General features: G+C 49.6%; 1 protein-coding gene across 1 annotated transcript in view; it reads left to right on the top strand.

Annotated features, from left to right (window-relative positions):
• The first annotated feature begins 6,920 nt into the window (after positions 1-6,920).
• Positions 6,921-26,984, top strand: part of LOC141108806 (proteolipid protein 2-like) — a 32,875-nt gene continuing 12,811 nt past the window's right edge. The window contains exons 1-2 of the mRNA XM_073600753.1: positions 6,921-7,081; positions 24,424-24,579. Of these exons, the coding sequence (XP_073456854.1) occupies positions 6,974-7,081; positions 24,424-24,579 (264 nt within the window). The 5' untranslated portion in view covers positions 6,921-6,973. The remainder of the gene's footprint in view (positions 7,082-24,423; positions 24,580-26,984) is intronic.

Below are 26,984 nucleotides of genomic sequence, written 5' to 3'. Positions count from 1 at the left end.
AGCCTGGCGAACAAGATGGGTGAACTAGAGATACTGTTGTACAAGGAGGATTTGGATTTTGTGGGAATTTCAGAGACCTGGTTCAACAGCTCTCATGATTGGCTGGCAAACATTCAAGGGTATACCCTATACCGCAAGGATAGAGAGGGTAAAAAAGGGGGAGGGGTATGCCTATATATCAAGAATAATGTAAAAGTGAATGTAAGAGATGACATCACTGAGGGAGATAGAGAGGAGGTGGAATCCTTATGGGTAGAGCTCCAAAGGGATGAAGCTAAGGGGAAAATAATAATACTGGGAGTATGCTATACCCCCCTAACCTGAGGGAGGAGACGGATCTCCTATCACAATTTGTATTAGCAGCAAGGATGGGAAGTGTTATAATGGGGGATTTTAATTATCCAGACATAGACTGGGCGGAGGGAACCGTGCATTCTTTTAAGGCTCGCCAGTACCTTAATGTCTTGCAGGACAATTTCATGGTTCAGAAGGTAGATGCACCAACTAGAAATAAAACATTACTGGATCTACTGATTACCAACAATACAGACCTGATCACGGATGTGGAAATACGGGGCAATTTAGGTAACAGCGATCACAGGTCAATTAGTTTCAGTATAAATCACACAAATAGGAAACATAAAGGGAATACAAAGACACTGAATTTCAAAAGAGCCAACTTCCCTAAACTACAAACCTTGCTAAAAGGCATAAATTGGGATAAAATATTAGGAACAAAGAATACGGAGGAGAGATGGGTTTGCTTTAAGAGCATATTAAATAAGGGCATTAGCCAATGTATCCCATTGGGTAATAAATTTAAAAGAGCGAACAAAAGTCCTGGATGGCTTAACTCCAATGTAAAAATGCATATAAAAGCAAAGGAGAAGGCCTTCAAAAAATACAAGGTTGAGGGATCATCATCAGCATTCAGACTTTATAAAGAATGCAACAAGAAATGTAAGGGTGTAATTAGGGCGGCTAAGATAGAACATGAAAGACACATAGCGGAGGAGAGCAAAAAAAATCCCAAGAAATTCTTTAAGTATGTAAACAGTAAAAAAGGGAGGACAGACCATATTGGCCCCATAAAGAATGAGGAAGGACATCTGGTTACAAAGGATGGGGAGATGGCAAAGGTATTGAATTTATTCTTCTCTTCAGTCTTCACGAGTGAATCGGGGGGCTTCAGTAACCAAAACTGCAGTGTTTATCCTCATGACACATCACAGGAAGCACCTCCATGGTTAACAGAGGACAGAATTAAAATTAGACTTGAGAAACTTTACATTAATAAATCACCGGGACCAGATGGCTTGCATCCGAGGGTACTTAGGGAACTCAGTCAAGTGATTGCCAGACCGTTGTTCCTAATTTTTACAGATAGTCTACTGACTGGAATGGTACCAGCTGATTGGAGAAAAGCCAATGTAGCACCAATATTTAAAAAGGGCCCAAAATACATCCCTGGGAATTACAGACCAGTTAGCCTAACATCAATAGTATGTAAACTCTTGGAGGGGATGATAAGGGACTATATACAAGATTTTAGTAATAAGAACGATATCATTAGCAGTAATCAGCATGGATTCATGAAGAATTGTTCTTGCCAAACCAATCTATTAACCTTCTATGAGGAGGTGAGTTGCCATCTAAATAAAGGAAGGCTCGTAGACGTGGTGTATCTGGATTTTGTATCTGGACACAGTTCCCCATAAACGTTTACTGTACAAAATAAGGTCCGTTGGCATGGACCATAGGGTGAGTACATGGATTGAAAACTGGCTACAAGGGCGAGTTCAGAGGGTGGTGATAAATGGGGAATACTCGGAATGGTCAGGGGTGGGTAGTGGGGTTCCCCAAGGTTCTGTGCTGGGACCAATCCTATTTAATTTGTTCATAAACGACCTGGAGGATGGGATAAACAGTTCAATCTCTGTATTTGCAGACGATACTAAGCTAAGCAGGGCAATAACTTCTCCGCAGGATGTGGAAACCTTGCAAAAAGACCTGAACAAATTAATGGGGTGGGCGACTACATGGCAAATGAGGTTCAATGTAGAAAAATGTAAAATAATGCATTTGGGTGGCAAAAATCTGAATGCAATCTATAGACTGGGGGGAGAACCTCTGGGGGGATCTAGGATGGAAAAGGACCTGGGGGTCCTAGTAGATGATAGGCTCAGCAATGATATGCAATGCCAAGCTGCTGATAACAAAGCAAACAGAATATTGGCATTAAAAAGGGGATCAACTCCAGAGATAAAACGATAATTCTCCCGCTCTGCAAGACTCTGGTCCGGCCGCACCTGGAGTATGCTGTCCAGTTCAGGGCACCAGTCCTCAGGAAGGATGTACTGGAAATGGAGCGAGTACAAAGAAGGGCAACAAAGCTAATAAAGGGTCTGGAGGATCTTAGTTATGAGGAAAGGTTGTGAGCTCTGAACTTATTCTCTCTGGAGAAGAGACGCTTGAGAGGGGATATGGTTTCAATATACAAATACTGTACTGGTGACCCCACAATATATAAATACCGGACTGGTGACCCCACAATATATAAATACCGGACTGGTGACCCCACAATAGGGATAAAACTTCAGCGGAAGGGAGTTTAACAAGACTCATGGCCACTCATTAAAATTAGAAGAAAAGAGGTTTAACCTTAAACTATGTAGAGGGTTCTTTACTGTAAGAGTGGCAAGGATGTGGAATTCTCTTCCACAGGCGGTGGTCTCAGTGGGGAGCATTGATAGCTTCAAGAAACTATTAGATAATCACCTGAATGACCGCAATATACAGGGATATGTAATGTAATACTGACACATAATCACACACATAGGTTGGACTTGTGTCTTTTTTCAACCTCACCTACTATGTAAGTATGTAATTCCTCCCACTGACACCAATGATGGGGCACTATTCCTCCCACTGACACCAATGATGGGACACTATTCCTCCCACTGACACCAATGATGGGGCACTATTCCTCTAACTGATACCAATGATGGGGCACTATTCCTCCCACTGATACCAATGATGGGACTCTATTCCTCCCACTGACACCAATGATGGGACACTATTCCTCCCACTGATACCAATGATGGGACACTATTCCTCCCACTGATACCAATGATGGGGCACTATTCCTCCCACTGACACCAATGATGGGACACTATTCCTCCCACTGACACCAATGATGGGACACTATTCCTCCCACTGACACCAATGATGGGACACTATTCCTCCCACTGACACCAATGATGGGCACTATTCCTCCCACTGATACCAATGATGGGGCACTATTCCTCCCACTGACACCAATGATGGGACGCTATTCCTCCCACTGACACCAATGATGGAACACTATTCCTCCCACTGATACCAATGATGGGACACTATTCCTCCCACTGATACCAATGATGGGACACTATTCCTCCCACTGATACCAATGATGGGACACTATTCCTCCCACTGATACCAATGACGGGGCACTATTCCTCTAACTGATACCAATGATGGGACACTATTCCTCCCACTGACAACAATGATGGGGCACTATTCCCCCCACTGACAACAATGATGGGGCACTATCCCCCCCCCCCCCACTGACACCAATGATGGGGCACTACTATTGTTTGTTTTTTGCACATGTTTAACCACTAAACTTCTGGAAGGTTTTACCCCCCTTCATGACCAGGCCATTGTTTGCTATTCAGCACTGCGCTACTTTAACTGGTAATTGAATTGTGCAGTCATGCACCACTGTACACCAATTACATTTTATATAATTTTTTTCACACAAATAGAGCTTTTTTTTTAGTGATATTTGATCACCTCTGCGTTTTTATGATTTTTTGTTATATAAAAGACTAAAAATTTTGAAAAAAAAAAAAAAACAATATTTTCTCTATTTTCTAGTATAAAATATATCCAATAAAATTCAATTTCTATATAAATTTAGACCAAAATGTATTCTGCTCCATGACTGTCTTTAGTAAAAAATAAATAAAAAAATTCCCAATAGGTGTATATTGATTGGTTTGTGTGAAAGTTATCGCGTCTACAAACTACGGGATATATATATATACTGTATATCTGAACATCGATCAGTCCTGATGTATTGATCTCATTTCTTGAACCCTGAAGTTGTAACTTTTTGTCACAATTTTTTGGAAAATGAAGACTTTTTTTTTTTTTTTTTTTTTTGAACATACTGTCACTAGTTCAGTACAACGTCATCATATAACTGGTGTGGCGGCGATCAGGGATACTGACTAGTGACAATATGTAAAAAAAAAAAAAAAAAAAATTGTATTACATTTTTTAAACATTTTCTTTATTTTTTAGCTAACCATTTAGTTTTTTTTTTTTAATTTCTTCATTTTACAAAAAACTGCAACAAAAATTGACAACTTCAAAAAACTCGCCTCTTACTAAATACCTTGGACGGTCTACTTCCCAAAAAAAGGGGTAATTTGTGGGGGTATTTTGTACTGTCCCGGGCGTTTTTGGGCCCCAAGAAATGAGATTGGCCGTCAGTACATCGGGATCGATCGATTGTCAGATATATAATCCTATAGTGTGTGGTCTCTATAACTTTCCTACAGACTAAATAAATAATATACACCGATTTGGGTTATTTTCACCAATAAATGGAGCAGAATACATTTTTGGCCTCAATTTATGAAGAAAGAATATTTATTTACAAAATTTGATAACAGAAACAAAAGAAAAGCATGTTTTGTTTTTTGTTTTTTAAAAACATTTTTCAGTCTTTTGTTTGTTAATTTTGCAAAAAATACCCCCACCCCCCCCCACCCCCAGCGGTGATTAAATACCAACAAAAGAAAGCTCTATCTGTGTGAAAAAAATAACAATGTCCTCCTGAGTACAGTGTCACATGACCGCGTGATTGTCATTCAAAGAGTGACGGCGCTGAAAGCTGGAAATTGGCGCCTGGACAGCAAGGGGTTAAAAGTGCCGGCATTGAAGGGGTTAAAGAGGGACACTGGGGGGAGGGGCAGGAAGGGGGTGAAAGTGCCCGGTATAGAAGTGGTAAAGGGACACTGGGGGGGGGGGGTTAAGAAGGGGGTGAAAGTGGTCAATATTGGGGCTCCTCGCCGCTCATGTTTTCCCATGGAGTTCTCCAACAAGCTGCCTCTTGTCAGACTCCGGAGTCCTCCTAGCCATGGGTGACACCCAGGGATTCCCTGCATAGTCTGAGCTATGCTGTACCCCCCCTCCCCTCCCCCCCCCCAACATTCCTTCCAAAAAATGACAAGTGACCCCTGACCTTTCCCCAACTACCTGCTAATTCTAGCAATACTGTGCTTACTGATGTAAGGAGGAGGAGCTCTGATGTAAGGGGGGAGGAGCTCTGATGTAAGGGGGGAGGAGCTCTGATGTAAGGGGGGAGGAGCTCTGGTGTAAGGGGGAGGAGCTCTGATGTAAGGGGGAGGAGCTCTGATGTAAGGGGGAGGGGCTCTGATGTAAGGGGGGAGGGGCTCTGATGTAAGGGGGGAGGAGCTCTGATGTAAGGGGGAGGAGCTCTGATGTAAGGGGGGAGGAGCTCTGATGTAAGGGGGAGGACTCTGATGTAAGGGGGAGGACTCTGATGTAGAGGGAGCCTCTGATGTAAGGGGGAGGAGCTCTGATGTAAGGGGGGAGGAGCTCTGATGTAAGGGGGAGGAGCTCTGATGTAAGGGGGAGGAGCTCTGATGTAAGGAGGAGGACTCTGATGTAGAGGGAGCCTCTGATGTAAGGGGGAGGGGCTCTGATGTAAGGGGGAGGGGCTCTGATGTAATTGGGAGGACTCTGATGTAAGAGGGGGTACTCTGATGTAATGGGGGGGCTCTGTTGTAATGGTGGGTGAGGTCTCTGATGTAAGGGGGGCTTTGATGTAATGGGGAGGGCTCTGATGTAATGGGGAGGGCTCTGATGTAATGGGGGAGGGGCTCTGATGTAGAGGGATGCTGTGATGTAAGGGGGGACTCTGATGTAATGGGGGCGGGGCTCTGATGAGGGAGGGGCTTTGATGTAATGGGGGCGGGGCTCTGATGTAATGGGGGCGGGGCTCTGATGTAATGGGGGCGGGGCTCTGATGTAATGGGGGGCTCTGATGTAATGGGGAGGGGCTCTGATGTAATGGGGGGCTCTGATGTAATGGGGGCGGGGCTCTGATGTAATGGGGGCGGGGCTCTGATGTAATGGGGAGGGCTCTGATGTAATGGGGAGGGCTCTGATGTAATGGGGAGGGGCTCTGATGTAATGGGGAGGGGCTCTGATGTAAGGGGGCGGGGCTCTGATGTAAGGGGGAGGGGCTCTGATTTAATGGAGGGGCTCTGATTTAATGGAGGGGCTCTGATGTAATGGGGAAGGCTCTTATGTAATGGGGGCGGGGCTCTGATGTAATGGGGGGCTCTGATGTAATGGGGAGGGCGCTGATGTAATGGGGAGGGGCTCTGATGTAAGGGGGCGGGGCTCTGATGTAAGGGGGAGGGGCTCTGATTTAATGGAGGGGCTCTGATGTAATGGGGAGGGGCTCTGATGTAATGGGGGCGGGGCTCTGATGTAATGGGGAGGGGCTCTGATGTAATGGGGGTCTCTGATTTAATGGAGGGGCTCTGATGTAATGGGGGAGGGGCTCTGATGTAATGGAGGGGCTCTGATGTAATGGGGGGCGGGGCTCTGATGTGGAGTGTGATGAGAAAGGTGCACACACAGGGAATGTATTTTTTGCCTTTTTATATCAGCAGAGAGAGAACTCTTCCCGCACATTCAGGGGGAGGAGCTCCGGCACACCCAGCGACCCTCCTCACTCCTTATATGGCATTAGAGTGGCTTTGGGGGTTCCCGCCTTCTATCTGCACGCCCCGCCCACACCCACCTCCCGCCACGCCCCCCTGGACAGCTCCCGCCACGCCCCCCCGACAGCTCTCACTCCATCGGCGCTTCTTCCTCCAGTCCTTGCAGAATGTCCGACCCGAATCCCGAGCAGAGCGCCGAGGAGAGTGCGAGCTGTACCGTCACTGTGCGATCCTACATCCGGACCAAGAAAGGGATCGTGCTGGCCACCGAGATCGTAAGACTTCCCAATCCCTGTATAGATAGAGATATATATATATATCCCTCTGTATACAACTGTCCCTGTGATGTGTATATATATATAATGTGTATCTCTCTCCTGATTGGTGGAATCCCTCTGATGGTTCAGTGACCAGACATAGGACAGGTCCTCCTCATTCCTCCTCATTCCTCCTCATTCCTCCGATCGATCGGTCGGTGATCGCAGTGACCGGTCCTCTATACATGCGGAGTATTCTGTACTATTTGCTCCGTCACCCAAAATTAGAAGTCCCCCCCCCCCTCCTCTTCTAACTTTTTTTGTGGAGGGGTAGCGGGGGACCTATTTCTGATAAGTACCTACCTCCCCATCTTTTGCCCACAGCCTCATGTTTAAAATTCCCGGGCATGAGGGGGGGGACTGACCACCATTCCAGGCTTTACCCATCGCCGTGCCGCACTCATCCCACCACCATGCCGTAGAGAACCTGCTGCCACTGCAAACTTAATCCAGCCCACGCTTGCCACATTGCCATGCCACGCTTGATCCATCGTCATACCTCATGCCAACTTCTATACTCAGGGGACTACCATACCACACTAGACCGACCGGCATTCTGTAATTGATGGACTCCCACCGCCAGGGGCGTTGCTAGGTCTGCAAAAGATCTGGGGCTAGAGCCCCTAGCAGCAGTCACCAACCTTTTTGCAGGCCCGGGGGAGGGGGGGCTGGTGGTAAGCAATTTTATGCGGGCAAAGGATGGTGTTGGCATTTCAATCATCATGGCACCATGGTTGATATGGTGTCAGGGTGATCGAGGCGCATTGTTTCTATTGTTACATTCGAATATATAATGAAGTGGTTCAACTCACCATAATGCAGAATCAGTGGGAGCCCTGGGTTTGTCACTTGCCACATCTCCTGCCACCAGATGCATCATGTCACTTGCCACTATTGCCTGTCGGCAGATGCAGCTTTTTAACTTGCTACCATCACCTGCCACCAGATGTGGATTGTCACTTGCCATGTCACCTGCCACCATTTGTGGATTGTCACTTGCCACGTCACCTGCCACCATTTGCAGATTGTCACTTGCCACGTCACCAGCCACCATTTGCAGATTGACACTTGCCACGTCACCTGCCACCATTTGCAGATTGTCACTTGCCACGTCACCAGCCACCATTTGCAGATTGTCACTTGCCACGTCACCTGCCACCATTTGCAGATTGTCACTTGCCACGTCACCTGCCACCATTTGCAGATTGTCACTTGCCACGTCACCAGCCACCATTTGCAGATTGTCACTTGCCACGTCACCTGCCACCTGATGCGGATTGTCGCTTGCCACGTCACCTGCCACCATTTGCAGACTGTCACTTGCCACATCACCGGCCACTAGATGTGGGTTGTCACTTGCCAACTGATGTGGATTGACACTTGCCATGCCAGCCAGTGCCACCAAATGTGCATTGTCGCTGCATTGGCGGCAGGCTGGCAGCACTGGCCCATGAGGGCAGGAGAGCGGCGATGCGGGGCGGGCAGTGAGAGATAATGTAATCTCTCTGCTCCCCGCCGCACCTCTGACATTGAAGAGGCCCCGTGCTGTGAGGGCGGAAGAGCGCTGATGTGTGGTGGGCAGTGAGAGATGATGTCATCTCTCTGCTCCCCGCCGCACATCGCTCCCACATTGAAGTGGCCCGGCTGTAAGGGCGGAAGAGCAGTGGAGCGGGCGGAGAGAGATGATGTCATCTCTGCCCATCCGCCTGCTCATCTCTCTCCTCCACCTCTAATGCAGCCCGCCGCAGCCGAGACCCTCCCAACTTTAGAACTTCAGAATGAGGGACACTTGAGGGAGGAAGCATGAGGTGGCATGCTACGTGAATGCGCTACGCGCACTACAGCATAAGTGGGTGTGGTCAAACTTAACAGTGGGAGGGGCTTAAAGGACATGGTTAAACAAAAGGTTAATGCAAAAGTTGACCCCCCCCCCCTACTACCACCTGCCACTTCCACCGCATGCCAAGATACTCCAAGTGGCTGAAGAATAATTTCAGATCTTTATTTAGATATTGAGAGGATCATTCAAAAGAATTTGGAGGAACAGTATGTCAAAATGTGGACAGTTTCTCCAAAATCTTTAAACTACTCTGGAGCAGGGGTAGGTAACAGATCAATCTGAACAAAATGAAAAAGATCACCGGGGTTTGGCGCCCTTTTTTTTTTTTTTTTTTTTTTTTTTTTTTTTTTAAGAAATTACCCAGCAAGGCCTAAAATAGGGAAAAAATATAATAAATTTAATAAAACAAAATATCATCGCTAAAATATAAAATTAGCCTACCATAAAGGACAGTGCATTGAAGGGGAGAGGACGGTGTCAGTAGAGCAGAGGACGGTGTCAGTAGAGCAGAGGACGGTGTCAGTAGAGCAGTGGACAGTGTCAGTAGGGTAGAGGACGGTGTCAGTAGGGCAGAGGACGGTGTCAGTAGAGCAGAGGACGGTGTCAGTAGAGCAGAGGACGGTGTCAGTAGAGCAGTGGACAGTGTCAGTAGGGTAGAGGACGGTGTCAGTAGAGCAGTGGACGGTGTCAGTAGAGCAGTGGACGGTGTCAGTAGGGTAGAGGACGGTGTCAGTAGGGCAGTGGACGGTGTCAGTAGAGCAGTGGACGGTGTCAGTAGGGCAGTGGACGGTGTCAGTAGAGCAGAGGACGGTGTCAGTAGGGCAGAGGACGGTGTCAGTAGAGCAGAGGACGGTGTCAGTAGGGCAGAGGACGGTGTCAGTAGAGCAGAGGACGGTGTCAGTAGAGCAGAGGACGGTGTCAGTAGGGCAGAGGACGGTGTCAGTAGGGCAGAGGACGGTGTCAGTAGAGCAGAGGACGGTGTCAGTAGAGCAGAGGACGGTGTCGGTAGAGCAGAGGACGGTGTCGGTAGAGCAGAGGACGGTGTCGGTAGGGCAGAGGACGGTGTCGGTAGAGCAGAGGACGGTGTCGGTAGGGCAGAGGACGGTGTCGGTAGAGCAGAGGACGGTGTCGGTAGAGCAGAGGACGGTGTCGGTAGAGCAGAGGACGGTGTCGGTAGAGCAGAGGACGGTGTCGGTAGGGCAGAGGACGGTGTCGGTAGGGCAGTGGACGGTGTCGGTAGGGCAGTGGACGGTGTCGGTAGAGCAGTGGACGGTGTCGGTAGGGCAGAGGACGGTGTCGGTAGGGCAGAGGACGGTGTCGGTAGGGCAGAGGACGGTGTCGGTAGGGCAGAGGACGGTGTCGGTAGGGCAGAGGACGGTGTCGGTAGAGCAGAGGACGGTGTCGGTAGGGCAGAGGACGGTGTCAGTAGAGCAGTGGACGGTGTCAGTAGGGCAGAGGACGGTGTCAGTAGAGCAGAGGACGGTGTCAGTAGAGCAGAGGACGGTGTCAGTAGAGCAGAGGACGGTGTCGGTAGGGCAGAGGACGGTGTCGGTAGGGCAGAGGACGGTGTCGGTAGGGCAGAGGACGGTGTCGGTAGGGCAGAGGACGGTGTCAGTAGGGCAGAGGACGGTGTCGGTAGGGGACGGTGTCGGTAGGGCAGAGGACGGTGTCAGTAGAGCAGAGGACGGTGTCAGTAGAGCAGTGGACGGTGTCAGTAGGGCAGAGGACGGTGTCAGTAGAGCAGTGGACGGTGTCAGTAGGGCAGAGGACGGTGTCAGTAGAGCAGTGGACGGTGTCAGTAGAGCAGAGGACGGTGTCAGTAGAGCAGTGGACGGTGTCAGTAGGGCAGAGGACGGTGTCAGTAGAGCAGTGGACGGTGTCAGTAGGGCAGAGGACGGTGTCAGTAGAGCAGAGGACGGTGTCGGTAGGGCAGAGGACGGTGTCGGTAGGGCAGAGGACGGTGTCGGTAGGGCAGAGGACGGTGTCGGTAGAGCAGAGGACGGTGTCAGTAGAGCAGAGGACGGTGTCAGTAGGGCAGAGGACGGTGTCAGTAGGGCAGAGGACGGTGTCAGTAGGGCAGAGGACGGTGTCGGTAGGGCAGAGGACGGTGTCGGTAGGGCAGAGGACGGTGTCGGTAGGGCAGAGGACGGTGTCGGTAGGGCAGAGGACGGTGTCGGTAGGGCAGAGGACGGTGTCAGTAGGGCAGAGGACGGTGTCGGTAGGGGACGGTGTCGGTAGGGCAGAGGACGGTGTCGGTAGGGCAGAGGACGGTGTCGGTAGGGCAGAGGACGGTGTCGGTAGGGCAGAGGACGGTGTCGGTAGGGCAGAGGTTGGAGATAGGCAAGTGTACATAGACACAAATCCGTTTACATCTGCCGCTCCATAGAAGTGAATGGAGGGTCCAATTGGGTCCACCTGAAAAACAGACAGGCGGACCCGATTGGACTGATCATATGAAAAGGGCCTAAGGCTGCTTTCACATTGATGCACTGTGGTTGACACACACCGTGGGTGCAGCGCAGTGTACCTGTGACTTTCCTGCAGGTTAGTTGCCATAGAATTCTATTATATACTGCAGATGTGATGGATGCACTTTGTGAAACGCACCAAACCTGCAGGTAATAACAGAAGTCTATGGCTCAGTGCAGGCAACCCGCAGCTGCACCTGTGGATGAGTTTGAAAGCAGCCCAGTGTAGAAAACAGACATGTCCATTGCTGTTTGATTTTATAAAAAACTGACCTCAATCTTCATGGCTGCTGCTGTCCCCCAGGGCGGGTATGGCTGGTGGCTGCTGCTGTCCCCCAGGGCGGGTATGGCTGGTGGCTGCTGCTCTCCCCCAGGGCGGGTATGGCTGGTGGTTGCTGCTCTCCCCCAGGGCGGGGATGGCTGGCAGGAGCTGCTGCTGTCCCCAGGGCGGGTATGGCTGGCAGGAGCTGCTGCTGTCCCCAGGGTGGGTATGGCTGGCAGGAGCTGCTGCTGTCCCCAGGGTGGGTATGGCTGGCAGGAGCTGCTGCTGTCCCCAGGGCGGGTATGGCTGGCAGGAGCTGCTGCTGTCCCCAGGGCGGGTATGGCTGGCGCATGCTGCTGTCCCCCAGGGTGGGTATGGCTGGCGCATGCTGCTGTCCCCCAGGGTGGGTATGGCTGGCGCATGCTGCTGTCCCCCAGGGCGGGTATGGCTGGCGCATGCTGCTGTCCCCCAGGGCGGGTATGGCTGGCGCATGCTGCTGTCCCCCAGGGCGGGTATGGCTGCGCATGCTGCTTTCCCCAGGGTGGGTATGGCTGGCGGCTGCTGCTGTCCCCCAGGGCGGGTATGGCTGGCGCATGCTGCTGTCCCCCAGGGCGGGTATGGCTGGCGCATGCTGCTGTCCCCCAGGGTGGGTATGGCTGGTGGCTACTGCTGCTGTCCCCCAGGGTGGGTATGGCTGGTGGCTATTGCTGCTGTCCCCCAGGGTGGGTATGGCTGGCGGCTGCTGCTGTCCCCCAGGGTGGGTATGGCTGGCGGCTGCTGCTGCTGTCCCCCAGGGCGGATATGGCTGGTGGCTGCTGCTGCTGTCCCCCAGGGCGGGTATGGCTGGCGGCTGCTGCTGTCCCCCAGGGCAGGTATGGCTGGCGGCTGCTGCTGTCCCCCAGGGCGGGTATGGCTGGCGGCTGCTGCTGTCCCCCAGGGCAGGTATGGCTGGCGGCTGCTGCTGTCCCCCAGGGCAGGTATGGCTGGCGGCTGCTGCTGTCCCCCAGGGCGGGTATGGCTGGCGGCTGCTGCTGCTGTCCCCCAGGGCGGGTATGGCTGGCGGTTGCTGCTGCTACTGTCCCCCAGGGCGGGTATGGCTGGTGGTTGCTGCTGCTGTCCCCCAGGGCGGGTATGGCTGGCGGTTGCTGCTGCTGCTGTCCCCCAGGGCGGGTATGGCTGGCGGCTGCTGCTGCTGTCCCCCAGGGCAGGTATGGCTGGCGGCTACTGTCCCCCAGGGCGGGTATGGCTGGTGGCTTCTGCTGTCCCCCAGGCAGTTATACCAGCCCTGGGGGACAGCAAGCCAGCCAGCTATACCCACATGTGGCCCACGGGCCAGCGGCTGAGCGCCCCTAACATAATGTGACAGGGAGGTGGAACGGGCTCCTGGAGCATGGGCCCAGCACTATGCCATTATGTCCACAGAAGTCCGACTGCTGCCTGCACACTACAAGTCCCAGCATGTTCAGAACTTATCCCTTCCACATGCTGGCTCCTGTCACTCCAGGGGGAATCCAGGGAAGTCTCAGTCCTCCTCCCTTTTAATAGAAGCCCCCAGCCCTGTCAGTTTCCTAGACAGTAGAATGTACTCAGTCACCCCAATCCTCTGCTCTCACCATACACATGCTTGCTTGTAGGATCTACTGCACCCCCTTAGAGAGCATTTCCCCCTGTTGGACCCTTGCCATTACTGAGGACAGGTGGGGGTGAGAGGGAAAAAACAAAGCCAGGAGAGATCAGCAGGGAATGAATTGGAGCGAAAGGTGAGGAGACCAGCGAGAAGGCAGGGCCAGCTCACGGAGGGGGCTGGGCCAACTCGTGGAGGGGGCGGACCAATTTGCGGAGGGGGTGGAGTAAATTTGCGGAGGGGGCGGGGCCAACTCACAGAGGTGCATGGATAGGGAGGACAGGTGGTTGGGAGGCAGTGTCATTCTAATCAAGAGAACAGCACCTTAGCAGATGACCCGCCTCCTCCACTCAGCAGCGTTCCAATGGCACTTGTGTGCAGGAGAGGGGAGTGGTTTGTCCTATAACATACTGACCCTCATGCGAGCACACTACCCTAACACACAGCAGCGACATAAAACCAAATGCAACAGAGAGCCACACGGCCCCCCTGAAGCATGGGCGGGGTCACAGTTGCAGCTCCTCACGCTACGCCCTTTGTCCCAGCCAGCAATGTATGAATGTCGGGTCTCCACTGGTTAGATGACAGAGGGGCGGGTCTGGGTAGCAGTCCCGCCCATACCCGACATCACACTCTCAATTTGACAAGTGAAGTCTTCCTTCCTGACTGCACAGTGTACATCCAGCCAGCTTGTCCATCAATCCCTGGCTGTGCTGGATGATCACACTGCTGCAGGTCCTACTGAGCCAAAACCTATAACATAATCAACAGACTTATGCGGACAATGCACCTGCAGGGTAGGACAGAGACTCGGGGCTATGGGCTCCAGATTCGGGGCTCCAGCCTCGATAGCCACACCCTGGTGACGCCTATGCCCACCACCATCCCACACTTGGCCAACTGCCATTCTAACCCCCCCCCCCCGACCCATCACCATGCCACACTTGACCAACCTCCATTCTACACTTGACCCACCTCCATTCTACACTTGACCCACCTCCATTCTACACTTGACCAACCTCCATTCTACACTTGACCCACCTCCATTCTACACTTGACCCACCTCCATTCTACACTTCACCCTCCTCCATTCTACACTTCACCCTCCTCCATTCTACACTTCACCCTCCTCCATTCTACACTTGACCAACCTCCATTCTACACTTCACCCTCCTCCATTCTACACTTCACCCTCCTCCATTCTACACTTCACCCTCCTCCATTCTACACTTCACCCTCCTCCATTCTACACTTCACCCTCCTCCATTCTACACTTGACCCACCTCCATTCTACACTTCACCCTCCTCCATTCTACACTTCACCCTCCTCCATTCTACACTTCACCCTCCTCCATTCTACACTTCACCCTCCTCCATTCTACACTTCACCCTCCTCCATTCTACACTTGACCCTCCTCCATTCTACACTGGACCTTCCTCCATTCTACACTTGACCCTCCTCCATTCTACACTTGACCCTCCTCCATTCTACACTTGACCCTCCTCCATTCTACACTTGACCCTCCTCCATTCTACACTTGACCCACCTCCATTCTACACTGGACCCTCCTCCATTCTACACTGGACCCTCCTCCATTCTACACTTGACCCTCCTCCATTCTACACTTGACCCTCCTCCATTCTACACTTGACCCTCCTCCATTCTACACTGGACCCTCCTCCATTCTACACTTGACCCTCCTCCATTCTACACTGGACCCTCCTCCATTCTACACTGGACCCTCCTCCATTCTACACTGGACCCTCCTCCATTCTACACTGGACCCTCCTCCATTCTACACTGGACCCTCCTCCATTCTACACTGGACCCTCCTCCATTCTACACTTGACCCTCCTCCATTCTACACTTGACCCACCTCCATTCTACACTTGACCCACCTCCATTCTACACTTGACCCTCCTCCATTCTACACTGGACCCTCCTCCATTCTACACTGGACCCTCCTCCATTCTACACTGGACCCTCCTCCATTCTACACTGGACCCTCCTCCATTCTACACTGGACCCTCCTCCATTCTACACTGGACCCTCCTCCATTCTACACTGGACCCTCCTCCATTCTACACTTGACCCTCCTCCATTCTACACTTGACCCTCCTCCATTCTACACTTGACCCTCCTCCATTCTACACTTGACCCTCCTCCATTCTACACTTGACCCTCCTCCATTCTACACTTCACCCTCCTCCATTCTACACTTCACCCTCCTCCATTCTACACTTGACCCTCCTCCATTCTACACTTGACCCTCCTCCATTCTACACTTGACCCTCCTCCATTCTACACTTGACCCTCCTCCATTCTACACTTGACCCTCCTCCATTCTACACTTGACCCTCCTCCATTCTACACTTGACCCTCCTCCATTCTACACTTGACCCTCCTCCATTCTACACTTGACCCTCCTCCATTCTACACTTGACCCTCCTCCATTCTACACTTGACCCTCCTCCATTCTACACTTGACCCTCCTCCATTCTACACTTGACCCTCCTCCATTCTACACTTGACCCTCCTCCATTCTACACTTCACCCACCTCCATTCTACACTTCACCCACCTCCATTCTACACTTCACCCACCTCCATTCTACACTTGACATACTGCCATATGACACACCAACCACCATTCTACACTTGACCCATCACCATGCCACATACCAACTTCTATACTCAATGGAGTGCCATGCCATACTTGACCTCCTGCCATTTTACTCTTGACACACTGCCATGAGCACTTGACCCACCACCATTCTATAATTGACTGACTTCTGTGCCATAGCTAACCCACTTGCCATGCCACACTTGGCCAACTTCCATTCTAATCCTGATCCATTACCATGCCACGCTTGACCCTCCTCTATTCTACACTTGACCCATTGCCATGCCACGCTTGACCCATCACCATGACCCTCCTCTATTCTACACTTGCCACACTGCCATGCCACATACCAACTTCTATACTTGATGGACTACCATGCCAAACTAGACCAACTGCCATTTTTCTCTTGATGCACTGCCATGCCACACTTGACCCACCACCATTCTATACTTGATGAACTGCTGTGCCATAGTTAACCCACTGCCATGCCACACTTGGACAACTGACATTCTAACCCTGATCCACCATCACTATGTCACACTTGACCCACCTTCATTCTACACTTGACCCATTGCCGTGTCACACTTAACTAACCAGCATGCCACACTTGGCCACTGTCACGTACCTGATGGTAGAGCCCAGAATGCAGGGAGCAGCCTCTCTTATACCTCTGACTCAGGAACCCCTGGTAGAGTTGGCAGGGGCTTGGGAGTACAAAGGGGCACAAGTGCCTGACTGGAAAGCTGATGCAGAAGACTGGATGCAGCAACCAGCAGGGAGGTGCACTGTAGTCCAGCAGCAGGATGCAGGCAGAAGACTGGATGCAGCAGGGAGGTGCACTGTAGTCCAGCAGCAGGATGCAGGCAGAAGACTGGATGCAGCAGACAGCAGGGAGGTGCACTGTAGTCCAGAATCAAACACAGGCAGGCAGATCAGGTACAGGAACGTAATCCAAAGAGTAGTCAAAGTCCAAGCCAGGATCGGGGCGGGCAGCAAGCAGAGATGTCAGGAACAAGCCAAGTCAGATAAAGATCAGATTAACAGAATAACGGGTAGCAGGGGTCTCCGGAAACGCTGTAGACCGGACAGCAAGGCATCAGTTCCCTTTAAATAGCGCATCTTGGCGCTAAGTGCTGTCACAAGGAGCCGCGCTCCCGCGCGCCGCTATTCGCGCTATTGCGCATGCGCGTGCGCCAAACGGCCTTTCTGCGCACAGGCATTCTTCTAACACCCAGATTGCTGGGATGGTTGCTGGAAAGCCTTTCCTTACATTGCCCCCCTCTGGATGCCCAACTGGGCCAACTTACTTGGGTGAGATCTTTTTAAAGGCCAGTATCAGTCTCTTTGCATGGATATTAGTCTCTGGTTACCAAGAGTTTTCCTCTGTGCCATATCCCTTCCATTTCACCAGATACTGAACTTGGTTACGTCTCTTCCTGCAATCCAAGATTGATTCAACCTCAAATTCCTCTTCACCGTTGATGAGCACAGGCTCAGGAGGACCGGTATTCTGGTTGGAGAAGGGGTTTCAGGACTGAAGGTTTAAGTAGAGCCACATGAAAAACTGGGTGTATTCGATTCCGGCAGTTTTCATTCGTAAGCCACGTCATTGATTTTCCTTGTCACTGGGAAGGGGAGCCACAAACTTGGGACCCAATTTCTTGGCTGGACACGCTAGCTTCAGATTCAAGGTGGACAGCCAGACTTGATCTCTAGGTTTCAGATCCAGCTCCCCTCCCCTCTCCTCTTCCTGTCAAATGTTTCCTTGTTATTTTACTGAGTCTTCGCCATGGGCTCTTGGAGTAGTTTGTTATCTATGCTATTTATGTTATTTACGCTATTAAAAACTCAAGGTTTCCTGGTCAGCCGATACTGCACACTCTGGAATGTTGTTAGACAAGGAAAGGAGATGGAAACCATAGTTCGCAAAAAATGGAGACTGATTAGTTGCAGAATGAACTGAGTTATTATAGGCGAACTCGGCAAGAGTTAATAGGGGTACCCAGTGGTGTCGCTACGGGGTGGCTTTTTGGGCTATAGCCCCAAATCTGGGGCCCATAGCCCCGAGTCTCTGCAGGGGTCCCCAAGGGGGGGGGGGGCTCTCTGGGGACCCTGATGTAAGTGGGGGGGATCTCTAGGGACCCTGATGCAAGGGGGGGGGCTCTCTGGGGACCCTTATTTTAAGGGGGAGGCTCTCTGGGCACCCTGATTTCAAGGGAGAGGCTCTCTGTGGACCGCTATGGGCTCTAGCCCCAGATCTTTTGTAGACCTAGCAACGCCCCTGGGGGTACCCAATCATCCTGAGAAAAACAAGAATAACATCGCAAATACTGCTCAAGAGTTTGATTTGTTCTTTCAGTCTGACCGTTAGTCTGGGGATGGTAGGCAGGAAAGATCAATTTTCAGGGATTCACATAAAGCTCTCCAGAATTTGGATGTAAATTGTACCCCCCCGATCAGATACGATATTTGCAGGTAAACCATGGAGCCTTATTAACTCTTTAATAAAGATATTTGCGGTTTCAGAGGCAGAGGTTGTACCTTTCATAGGCAGGAAGTGAGCCATCTTGGAAAATCTGTCGACCACTACAAAGATGGTGGTCCAATCTTCTGATGGTGGCAATTCAACAATGAAATCCATGGAGATCATCCTCCATGGTCTTTCCGGAACGGGAAGAGGCTTCAGCAACCCCCAAGCTTTGGTCTTGCTGCCCTTGTTCTGAATGCGGGTAATGCACGATTCCACATAGCGTCTGCAATCTTTCAGTGGCTGAGGCCACCAGAAAGTGCGTTGGAGGAGTTCGGAGGTCTTGTGTATGCCAAAGTGGCTGGCTAGCTCATAGTCATGACAAGATTTAAGGACGACAACCTGTGACTGCTGAGGCACAGAAATTCTGTCCTTATACCATGATAGGTCATCTCTGGACTGTAGAATGATGTCTGTTGGATGAGGAGCCATTGAAGAGACCTGTTTGATTTGGGACAGTAGGTCTCCCTGCAGCATGAGAAAGTTTCCAGGAGCTAGGATGGTACCTGGAGAAGAAGAGACTTCAGATTCGCTGAACATCTGAGACAGCGCATCCGGTTTGGTATTTTTTGACCCAGGCCTGTAGGTATTGTGGAAATAGAACCTAATAAAGAAGAGTGCCCATCTGACCTGACGTGGTTTCAACCCCTTGGCAACTTTCAGGTACTCTAAATTCTTGTGGTCTGTGTAGACCAGAATAGGGTGAGCCGCTCCCTCCAGGAGGTAGCGCCACTCCTCAAGTGCGGCCTTAATTGCAAGAAACTTCCTGTCCCCAACATCATAATTCTTCTCAGCTTCAGATAACTTGCGGGAGAAGAACGCCACCGGATGCAATAGGACCTTGGGTCCTTGTCTCTGGGAAAGTACTGCTCCCACTGCTATCTCAGAGGCGTCCACCTCCAGAATGTAAGGTAACGCTGGGTCAGGGTGCTTCAGGACAGAGGCTGACACGAACTGATCCTTTAGGGAAGTGAAGGCAGCCTGAGCCTCAGGGGACCATTGGAACCAGGTGCCTTGCCGAGTCAGTCTTGTGATGGAGGAGATGATGGTAGAAAATCCCCTGATAAATTTGCGATTAGAAATTCGCAAAACCCACAAAGTGATGAATTCCTTTTTTTGTCTGTAGGGGCTGGCTAGTCCAAGATGGTGGAGACCACCTGAGGATCCATCTTGACACCATCTATGGAAATAATCAGGCCCAGAAACTGAATGCTTTGGTGTTCAAACTCGCATTTCTCAGGTTTTGCGTAGAAGCCGAGTTAGAACTTTTCTGACGTGTTCCCGGTGGATAGACAGAGAGGAGGAAAAGATCAAGATGTCATCCAAATAAACTATGAGGAACAGATCAAGGTAGTCTCTAAAAATGTCATTAACAAAATGCTGGAAAGTGGCAGGAACATTGCATAGCCCGAAGGGCATTACAAGATATTCAAAGCGCCCGAAGCGGGTGCGGAAGGCAGTTTTCCATTCGTCCCCGCTTAACTAAGTTGTAAGCTCCGCAAAGATCCAGTTTGGTGAATATAACTGCAGTTTCGAGTCTCTGAAAGAGTTCAGGTACCAAGGGCAGAGGGTACCGGTTTTTAATTTTAATATTATTGAGGTCCCGATAATCTATGCAGGGGCGTAGAGAGTGATCTTTCTTTTCCACAAAGGAAATGCCTGCTCCTGCTGGGGAGGTAGAAGGGCGTAATAAACCCCTTCTCCAGATTATCGTCCGAGTAGGTTTTAGGGGTTCCTAAGCTCCAGTTCAGTTAAGGGAAAGATTCTTCCAAAAGGAATCTCTGCTCCGTGAAGAAGTTCGATTGGGCAGTCATAGGGCCTATGTGGAGGAAGCGTCTCTGCCCCCTTTTTGCGGAACACATCCAGAAAACTGTGGTATACTTCTGGGACAGACTGGCGGGCTTCAACATCAGTTTCCAGACACAGCAAGGAGGATGGGATGTCAGTAGCTCCCCGCCCATCAGTGCCGCCCCATCAGTGCCCTTCAGTGCTGCCTCATCCGTGCCACCTCATCAGTGCCGACTCATTCATGCCCATCAGTGCCACCCCATCAGTGCCCTTCAGTGCTGTCTCATCCGTGCCACCTCATCAGTGCCGACTCATTCATGCCCATCAGTGCCGGTGCCTCAGTGCCCATCAGTGCCACCCCATCAGTGCCCTTCAGTGCTGCCTCATCCGTGCCCATAAGTGCCACCTCATCAGTGCCACCCCATCTGTGCCCATCAGTGCCACCCCATCAGTTCCCATCAGAGCCGCCTCATCAGTGCCCATCAGTGAAGGAGAAAAATGACCTGTTTGCAACATTTTAGAACAAACTATATAACCTTTTTGTGGTTTTGTTTGAAAATTTACAGGGTATTTTTTTTTTGTTACAAAAAATAAAACCCCAGCGGTGATTAAATATCACCAAAAGAAATCTCTATTTGCATAAAAAAAAAGATAAAAATGTCATCTGTGTACAGTGTAGCATGACCGCGCAATTGTCATTCAACGTGTGAAAGCTGAAAGCTGTCCTGGGCAGGAAGGGGGTGAAAGTGCCCGGTGCTGAAGGGGTTAAGTCCCTGTAGCTCGGAGTCCTGGTATCCTGGCGGCAGATTTACGTTCGGTGCGGATCGGAGGTCCCCCATGTAATGTAAATAGAAGAAATCAGAGCGCTCTTTATGCCGCGCTGGGCTCTGTAGACACGGCTCAGGAAGGAATGACTAATACATCTACATGGCAATGCCTTCCGGACACGCCCTGGCCTCATGGGCACCAATTAAAAATAAAATATAGACAGATAGAATTTTCCCCGGATTGGACACCTGGCGCTCGCCGCCCTCCCCCGGGGACCTTTCCGCCTTCTGTTATTCTACATAAGGAGCTTCTGTTACAGAAGAAACAATGTAACAAATTATAACCGGGACTGCAGAGATGATGATACAATGTATCAATACCTGACAACTGCAACATTGGATGTTACAAAGTACTCACTCTCTATTCATATATCCATACACCGATCGATTTCCCCAGAGAACTCTCTGCTCAGCTATGAATGTATAAATCAATCAATCGATCAATCAGTGTTTCTCAACCACTATGGATCTGATTAGTTCCATGGGGGCTCAGACATAGATATGGGTAGGGCGACTCTGGGGACCCTAAAAGTAAAGGGGGGGGGGGTTAAGATATCCTGAAGTAAGGGGGACTCTGAGGACCCTAAGTAAGGGAGCGCTTTGATAGGGACACTGAAATGGGTAGGGCGACTTTGATGGGGACCCAAAAACTAAAGGGGGGGTGGGCTTTGATGGCAACCTGAAATAAGGGGGACTTTAGGGAGTAAGGGAGCAGTCTGATGGCCACCCTGTAGTAGGAAGGACTCTGATGGGGACCCTAATGAAAGAGATGGGGGCTCAGATGTGGATCCTAAAGAAAAGGGGGGGGGGTGTTGGGGAGCACTAGGGGGGGCTGGAGGGGAGGCTCTGTTGGAGGTTAGGGGGCACTACGGAGGCTGAGTGGTCCTATGGGTCACTATAGGATGTTGAGGGGCACTATGGAGGGCTGGAGGTTCTACAGCAGGCTGGGGGGGCACTGTGGGAGGTTAGAGGGCACTGCGGAGGCTGAGGGGGGTCTGTGGGTCACTATGGGAGGTTGAGGGGCACTATGGGACACTGTTGGAGGTTGGGGGCACTATGGAGGGCTGAAGGTTCTGCAGAAGGGTGGGGGGGGGGGCACTGTGGGAGGTTAGAGGGCACTGCGGTGGCTGAGGGGGTCTGTGGGTCACTATAGGAGGTTAGGGGGCACTACGTAGGCTGAGTGGTCCTATGGGTCACTATAGGAGGTTGAGGGGCACTATGGGAGACTGTTGGGGGCACTATGGAGGGCTGGAGGTTCTGCAGCAGGCAAGGGGGGGGCACTGTGGGAGGTTAGAGGGCACTGCGGAGGCAGAGGGGGTCTGTGGGTCACTATAGGGGGTTGAGGGGCACTATGGGACACTGTTGGGGGCACTATGGAGGGCTGGAGGTTCTGCAGCAGGCAAGGGGGGGGCACTGTGGGAGGTTAGAGGGCACTGCAGAGGCTGAGGGGGTCTGTGGGTCACTATAGGAGGTTGAGGGGCACTATGGGACAATGTTGGAGGTTGGGGGGCACTATGGAGGGCTGGAGGTTCTGCAGAAGGCTGGGGGTGGGGGGGCACTGTGGGGGGTTAGGGGGCACTGCGGTGGCTGAGGGGGACTGTGGGTAAGGATAAGAGGTTGAGAGGCACTATGGGACACTGGAGGTTGGGGGCACTGTGGAGGGCTGGAGGTTCTACAGCAGGCAGTGGGAAGTTAGGGGGCACTATGTAAGCTGAGGGGGAACTGTGGGTCACTATAGGAGGTTGGGGGGTACTGTGGGACACAGTTGAAGGCACTGTGGAGGGTTGGAGGTTCTGCAGTAGGCTGGAGGGCACTGCGGAGGCTGAGGGCTGTTGGGGGGGCTTGGGGTGATTGTGGCGTACTATGGGAATATGGGGGGTCACTATAGGAGCTGGGAGGGACTGTGGGAGGTTAAGGGGTCTGCAGCTGGCTGGAGGCCCAGGAGAAGGGAGGTCGTGGCTCAGCAGAGGGACGTGGCCTCATGTTTGAGGGCCACTGCTTAATATAAGGTCTGTGAAAAACGCAGGAGACGGATTTGATAGGAATAGTAGAAATGAGACTCCAACTTTAATACAAATAAAAGGAACGCGTTTCAGAGTGCCCCTCCTCGCTTCTTCAGGAGCCCAGAAGAGGAGGAGCACACTACACATTGGCTGTTTGGAGGTCACATGAGCAGATTTGGGGGGGGGGGGGGTTCGGTGTTGGTCACATCACCAGCTGTTGTGGGATCCAGAAGGATCTGCTTTAATGATGAAACAATATTATATTAAAAATATACATTTTTTTATCAGGAATAAAAAGTCACCGGGGTCACTGCGAGCGGTAGTGTTGTGAATGCTTTTACGCGCAGAGGGAGGGATTTGGGAGTCACAAGGATGTCTACATTGCTTGTGACACCAATTAAAAAGTAACAGTGTAAAACATTATTTAAAAAAAAATAATCAAAAACATAATAATGTAAAAATGTAAAATATTTAAAAACAAATAAATAATTTTAAAAAATCTTTAAAACCCCCCAAAAAATGAAAGTGCCCCTGTCCAGCCCCTATATATATATATATATATATATATATATATATATATATATATATATATATATATATATATATATATATATATAAAAAAACTGTTATTCATGCAACAGTTTTTATTAAACTAAAAAAAATAAAAATCTTTTAATGTTAATGCAAAAAACAAAACAAAAAAATATATATATATATATATATATAAAAAACAAAAAAAAATGTGTGTGTGTGTATGTATATATATATATATATATATATATATATATATATATATATATATATATACATATACATATACATTTTTTTTTTGTTTTTTGCATTAACATTAAAAGATTTTTTTTTTTTTAGTTTTAATAAAAACTGTTGCATGAATAAAAAAATGCAACACCCACCAATTTTATTTTCTAGGGTCTCTGCTTTAAAAAAAAAAATCTATAATGTTTGGGGGTTCTAAGAAATTTTCCAGCAAAATTAAAACTGTGCACAAAAAGTGCCAGGAAAGGAAGTGTTTTTTCAAAAAAATATTGTTTGAAAAACCGCTGCTTGAATACCACGTGACACAAAAAAATTGCACAATCCACCAATTTATTCTCTAGGGCCTCCGCTTTAAAAAAAAAAAAAAAAGTGGCAGAAAAAAAGAATGGCGCTAAAGTGGTTTTAATAGTATTGCAGAATCCTAAAGAGAACCTTCCAGAACTTCTCTATGAATGAGATGATAAGATTTGTGAACTGAAGGAAGGAATGTGCGATGATCGAGGAGTCCGGCTGTCATTGTTGATCTGGAATATAATCTCATCTTCTTCTTATACTTTTGCAGATTTGCTGCTTCATAGTCTTGATTTGCTATGCGGCCTCCAATACCCCGGGGTACCTCGGCATCGCCATCTCTGAACTCATCATCAGCACCATCTTCTTCTTCGTCTTCGCTTTTCACTACGAGCAAAATATCCCCTTCATCCACTGGGGCTGGACGGTGAGTGCCGACCACACACCTCGCTCATCACATCCAACCGACTGTATGTGTTCCCTGGACTGTGCAGAAAACTGAGGGCACAAAACAAAGTATATGTATGTATATAGTACACCCCTCAGTCACATTTTTGTAAATCTTTTCTTCTATCTTTTCATGTGACAACACTGAAGAAATGACACTTGTCTACAATGTAAAGTAGTGAGTGTACAGCTTGTATAACAGTGTAAATTTGCTGTCCCCTCAAAATAACTCAACACACAGCCATTAATGTCTAAACCGCTGGCAACAAAAGTCAGTACACCCCTAAGTGAAAATCTCCAAATTGGGGCAAATTAGCCATTTTCCCTCCCCCCGGTGTCATGTGACTCGTTAGTGTTACAAGGTCTCAGGTGTGAATGGGGAGCAGGTGTGTTAAATTTGGTGTTATCGCTCTCACTCTCTCATACTGGTCACTGGAAGTTCAACATGGCACCTCATGGCAAAGAACTCTCTGAGGATCAGAGAAAAAGAATAGTTGCTCTACATAAAGATGGCCTAGGCTATAAGAAGATCGCCAAGACCCTGAAACTGAGCTGCAGCACGGTGGCCAAGACCATACAGCGGTATAACAGGACAGGTTCCACTCAGAACAGGCCTCGCCATGGTCCACCAAAGAAGTTGAGGTCACGTGCTCAGCGTCATATCTAGAGGTTGTCTTTGGGAAATAGACGTATGAGTGCTGCCAGCATTGCTGCAGAGGTTGTAGGGGTGGTAGGTCAGCCTGTCAGTGCTCAGACCATACGCCGCACACTGCATCAAATTGGTCTGCATGGCTGTCATCCCAGAAGGAAGCCTCTTCTAAAGATGATGTACAAGAAAGTCCACAAACAGTTTGCTGAAGACAAGCAGACTAAGGACATGAGTTACTGGAACCATGTCCTGTGGTCTGATGAGATCAAGATAAACGTATTTGGTTCAGATGGTGACAAGCGTGTGTGGGGGCAACCAAGTGAGGAGGACAAAGACAAGTGTGTCTTGTCTACAGTCAAGCATGGTGGTGGGTGTGTCATGGTCTGGGGCTACATGAGTGCTGCCGGCACTGGGGGGCTACAGATCATTGAGGGGACCATGAATGCCAACATGTACTGTGACATACTGAAGCAGAGCATGATCCCCTCCCTTCAGAGACTGGGCCGCAGGGCAGTATTCCAACATGATAACCACCCCAAACACACCTCCAAGATGACCACTGCCTTACTAAAGAAGCTGAGGGTAAAGGTGATAGACTGGCCAAGCATGTCTCCAGACCTAAACCCTATTGATCATCTGTGGGACATCCTCAAACAGAAGGTGGAGGAGCACAAGGTCTCTAACATCCACCAGCTCTGTGATGTCATCATGGAGGAGGGGAAGAGGACTCCAGTGACAACCTGTGAAGCTCTGGTGACCTCCATGCCCAAGAGGGTTAAGGCAGTGCTGGAAAATAATGGTGGCCACACAAAATATTGACACTTTGGGCCCAATTTGGAGATTTTCACTTAGGGGTGTACTGACTTTTGTTGCCAGCGGTTTAGACATTAATGGCTGTGTGTTGAGTTATTTTGAGGGGACAGCAAATTTACACTGTTATACAAGCTGTACACTCACTACTTTACATTGTAGACAAGTGTCATTTCTTCAGTGTTGTCACATGAAAAGAGAGAAGAAAAGAGTTACAAAAATGTGAGGGGTGTACTTACTTTTGTGAGATACTGTGTGTGTGTGTATATATATATATATATATAATATATATACGGTAAATATACATAAAATATGTCATTTCCAGCCTGTTTCGTATTTTCAGTATAAAAAAAAAAAAAATGCCTTCCATTGAATTTTAATGCACAATCAGTATAATTTCCTTTTTTTGGAGTAAGGTTTAAAAGATGGAACTTTGTCGAGCAAACAGACACCAAACATGTCAAGCCTGAAAATTGCCCATAGGTGTCACTTTACAAACCTTTACAGTTCCCCAGTTTGGAGTTTTCCCGAAATAACGGCCTTCAATTTTATTCTTTTCAAATCTGATGTGTGCAGCGATCCCGAGTATGCATTACCCGGTCACCTGGTGATACGCAAACCTGCATTCCGGGTGTGCCCGTGCCTGCACAGGGGCCTTTATTTATTGTTCTTTATTTTATTAGAGATTAGTAATTTAAAACCTTCTTCCGTTTTTTTTTTTTTTTTTTTCTTTGTTCATTAAACACTATTGCTATCATACGGGGGAGGATGAGCATTGTGTGATTACCCGGGGGGGGGGGGGGGTGACAGGTTCTCCTTGATGAGACACATTTGCCTTCTGAAAGAGGAAGTGCTAATACTGACAGCCGCTCCAAATAAGAAATGATGCTGTGGTTTTCCCAAAAAATATTTGCTTAAGAAAAATA

Source organism: Aquarana catesbeiana, linkage group LG09 (assembly GCF_042186555.1).
Source record: "Aquarana catesbeiana isolate 2022-GZ linkage group LG09, ASM4218655v1, whole genome shotgun sequence".
NCBI classification, from domain to species: domain Eukaryota; kingdom Metazoa; phylum Chordata; class Amphibia; order Anura; family Ranidae; genus Aquarana; species Aquarana catesbeiana.
The sequence above is the reverse complement of the archived record's forward strand: the minus strand, read 5'-3'. Positions and strand labels throughout refer to the sequence as shown.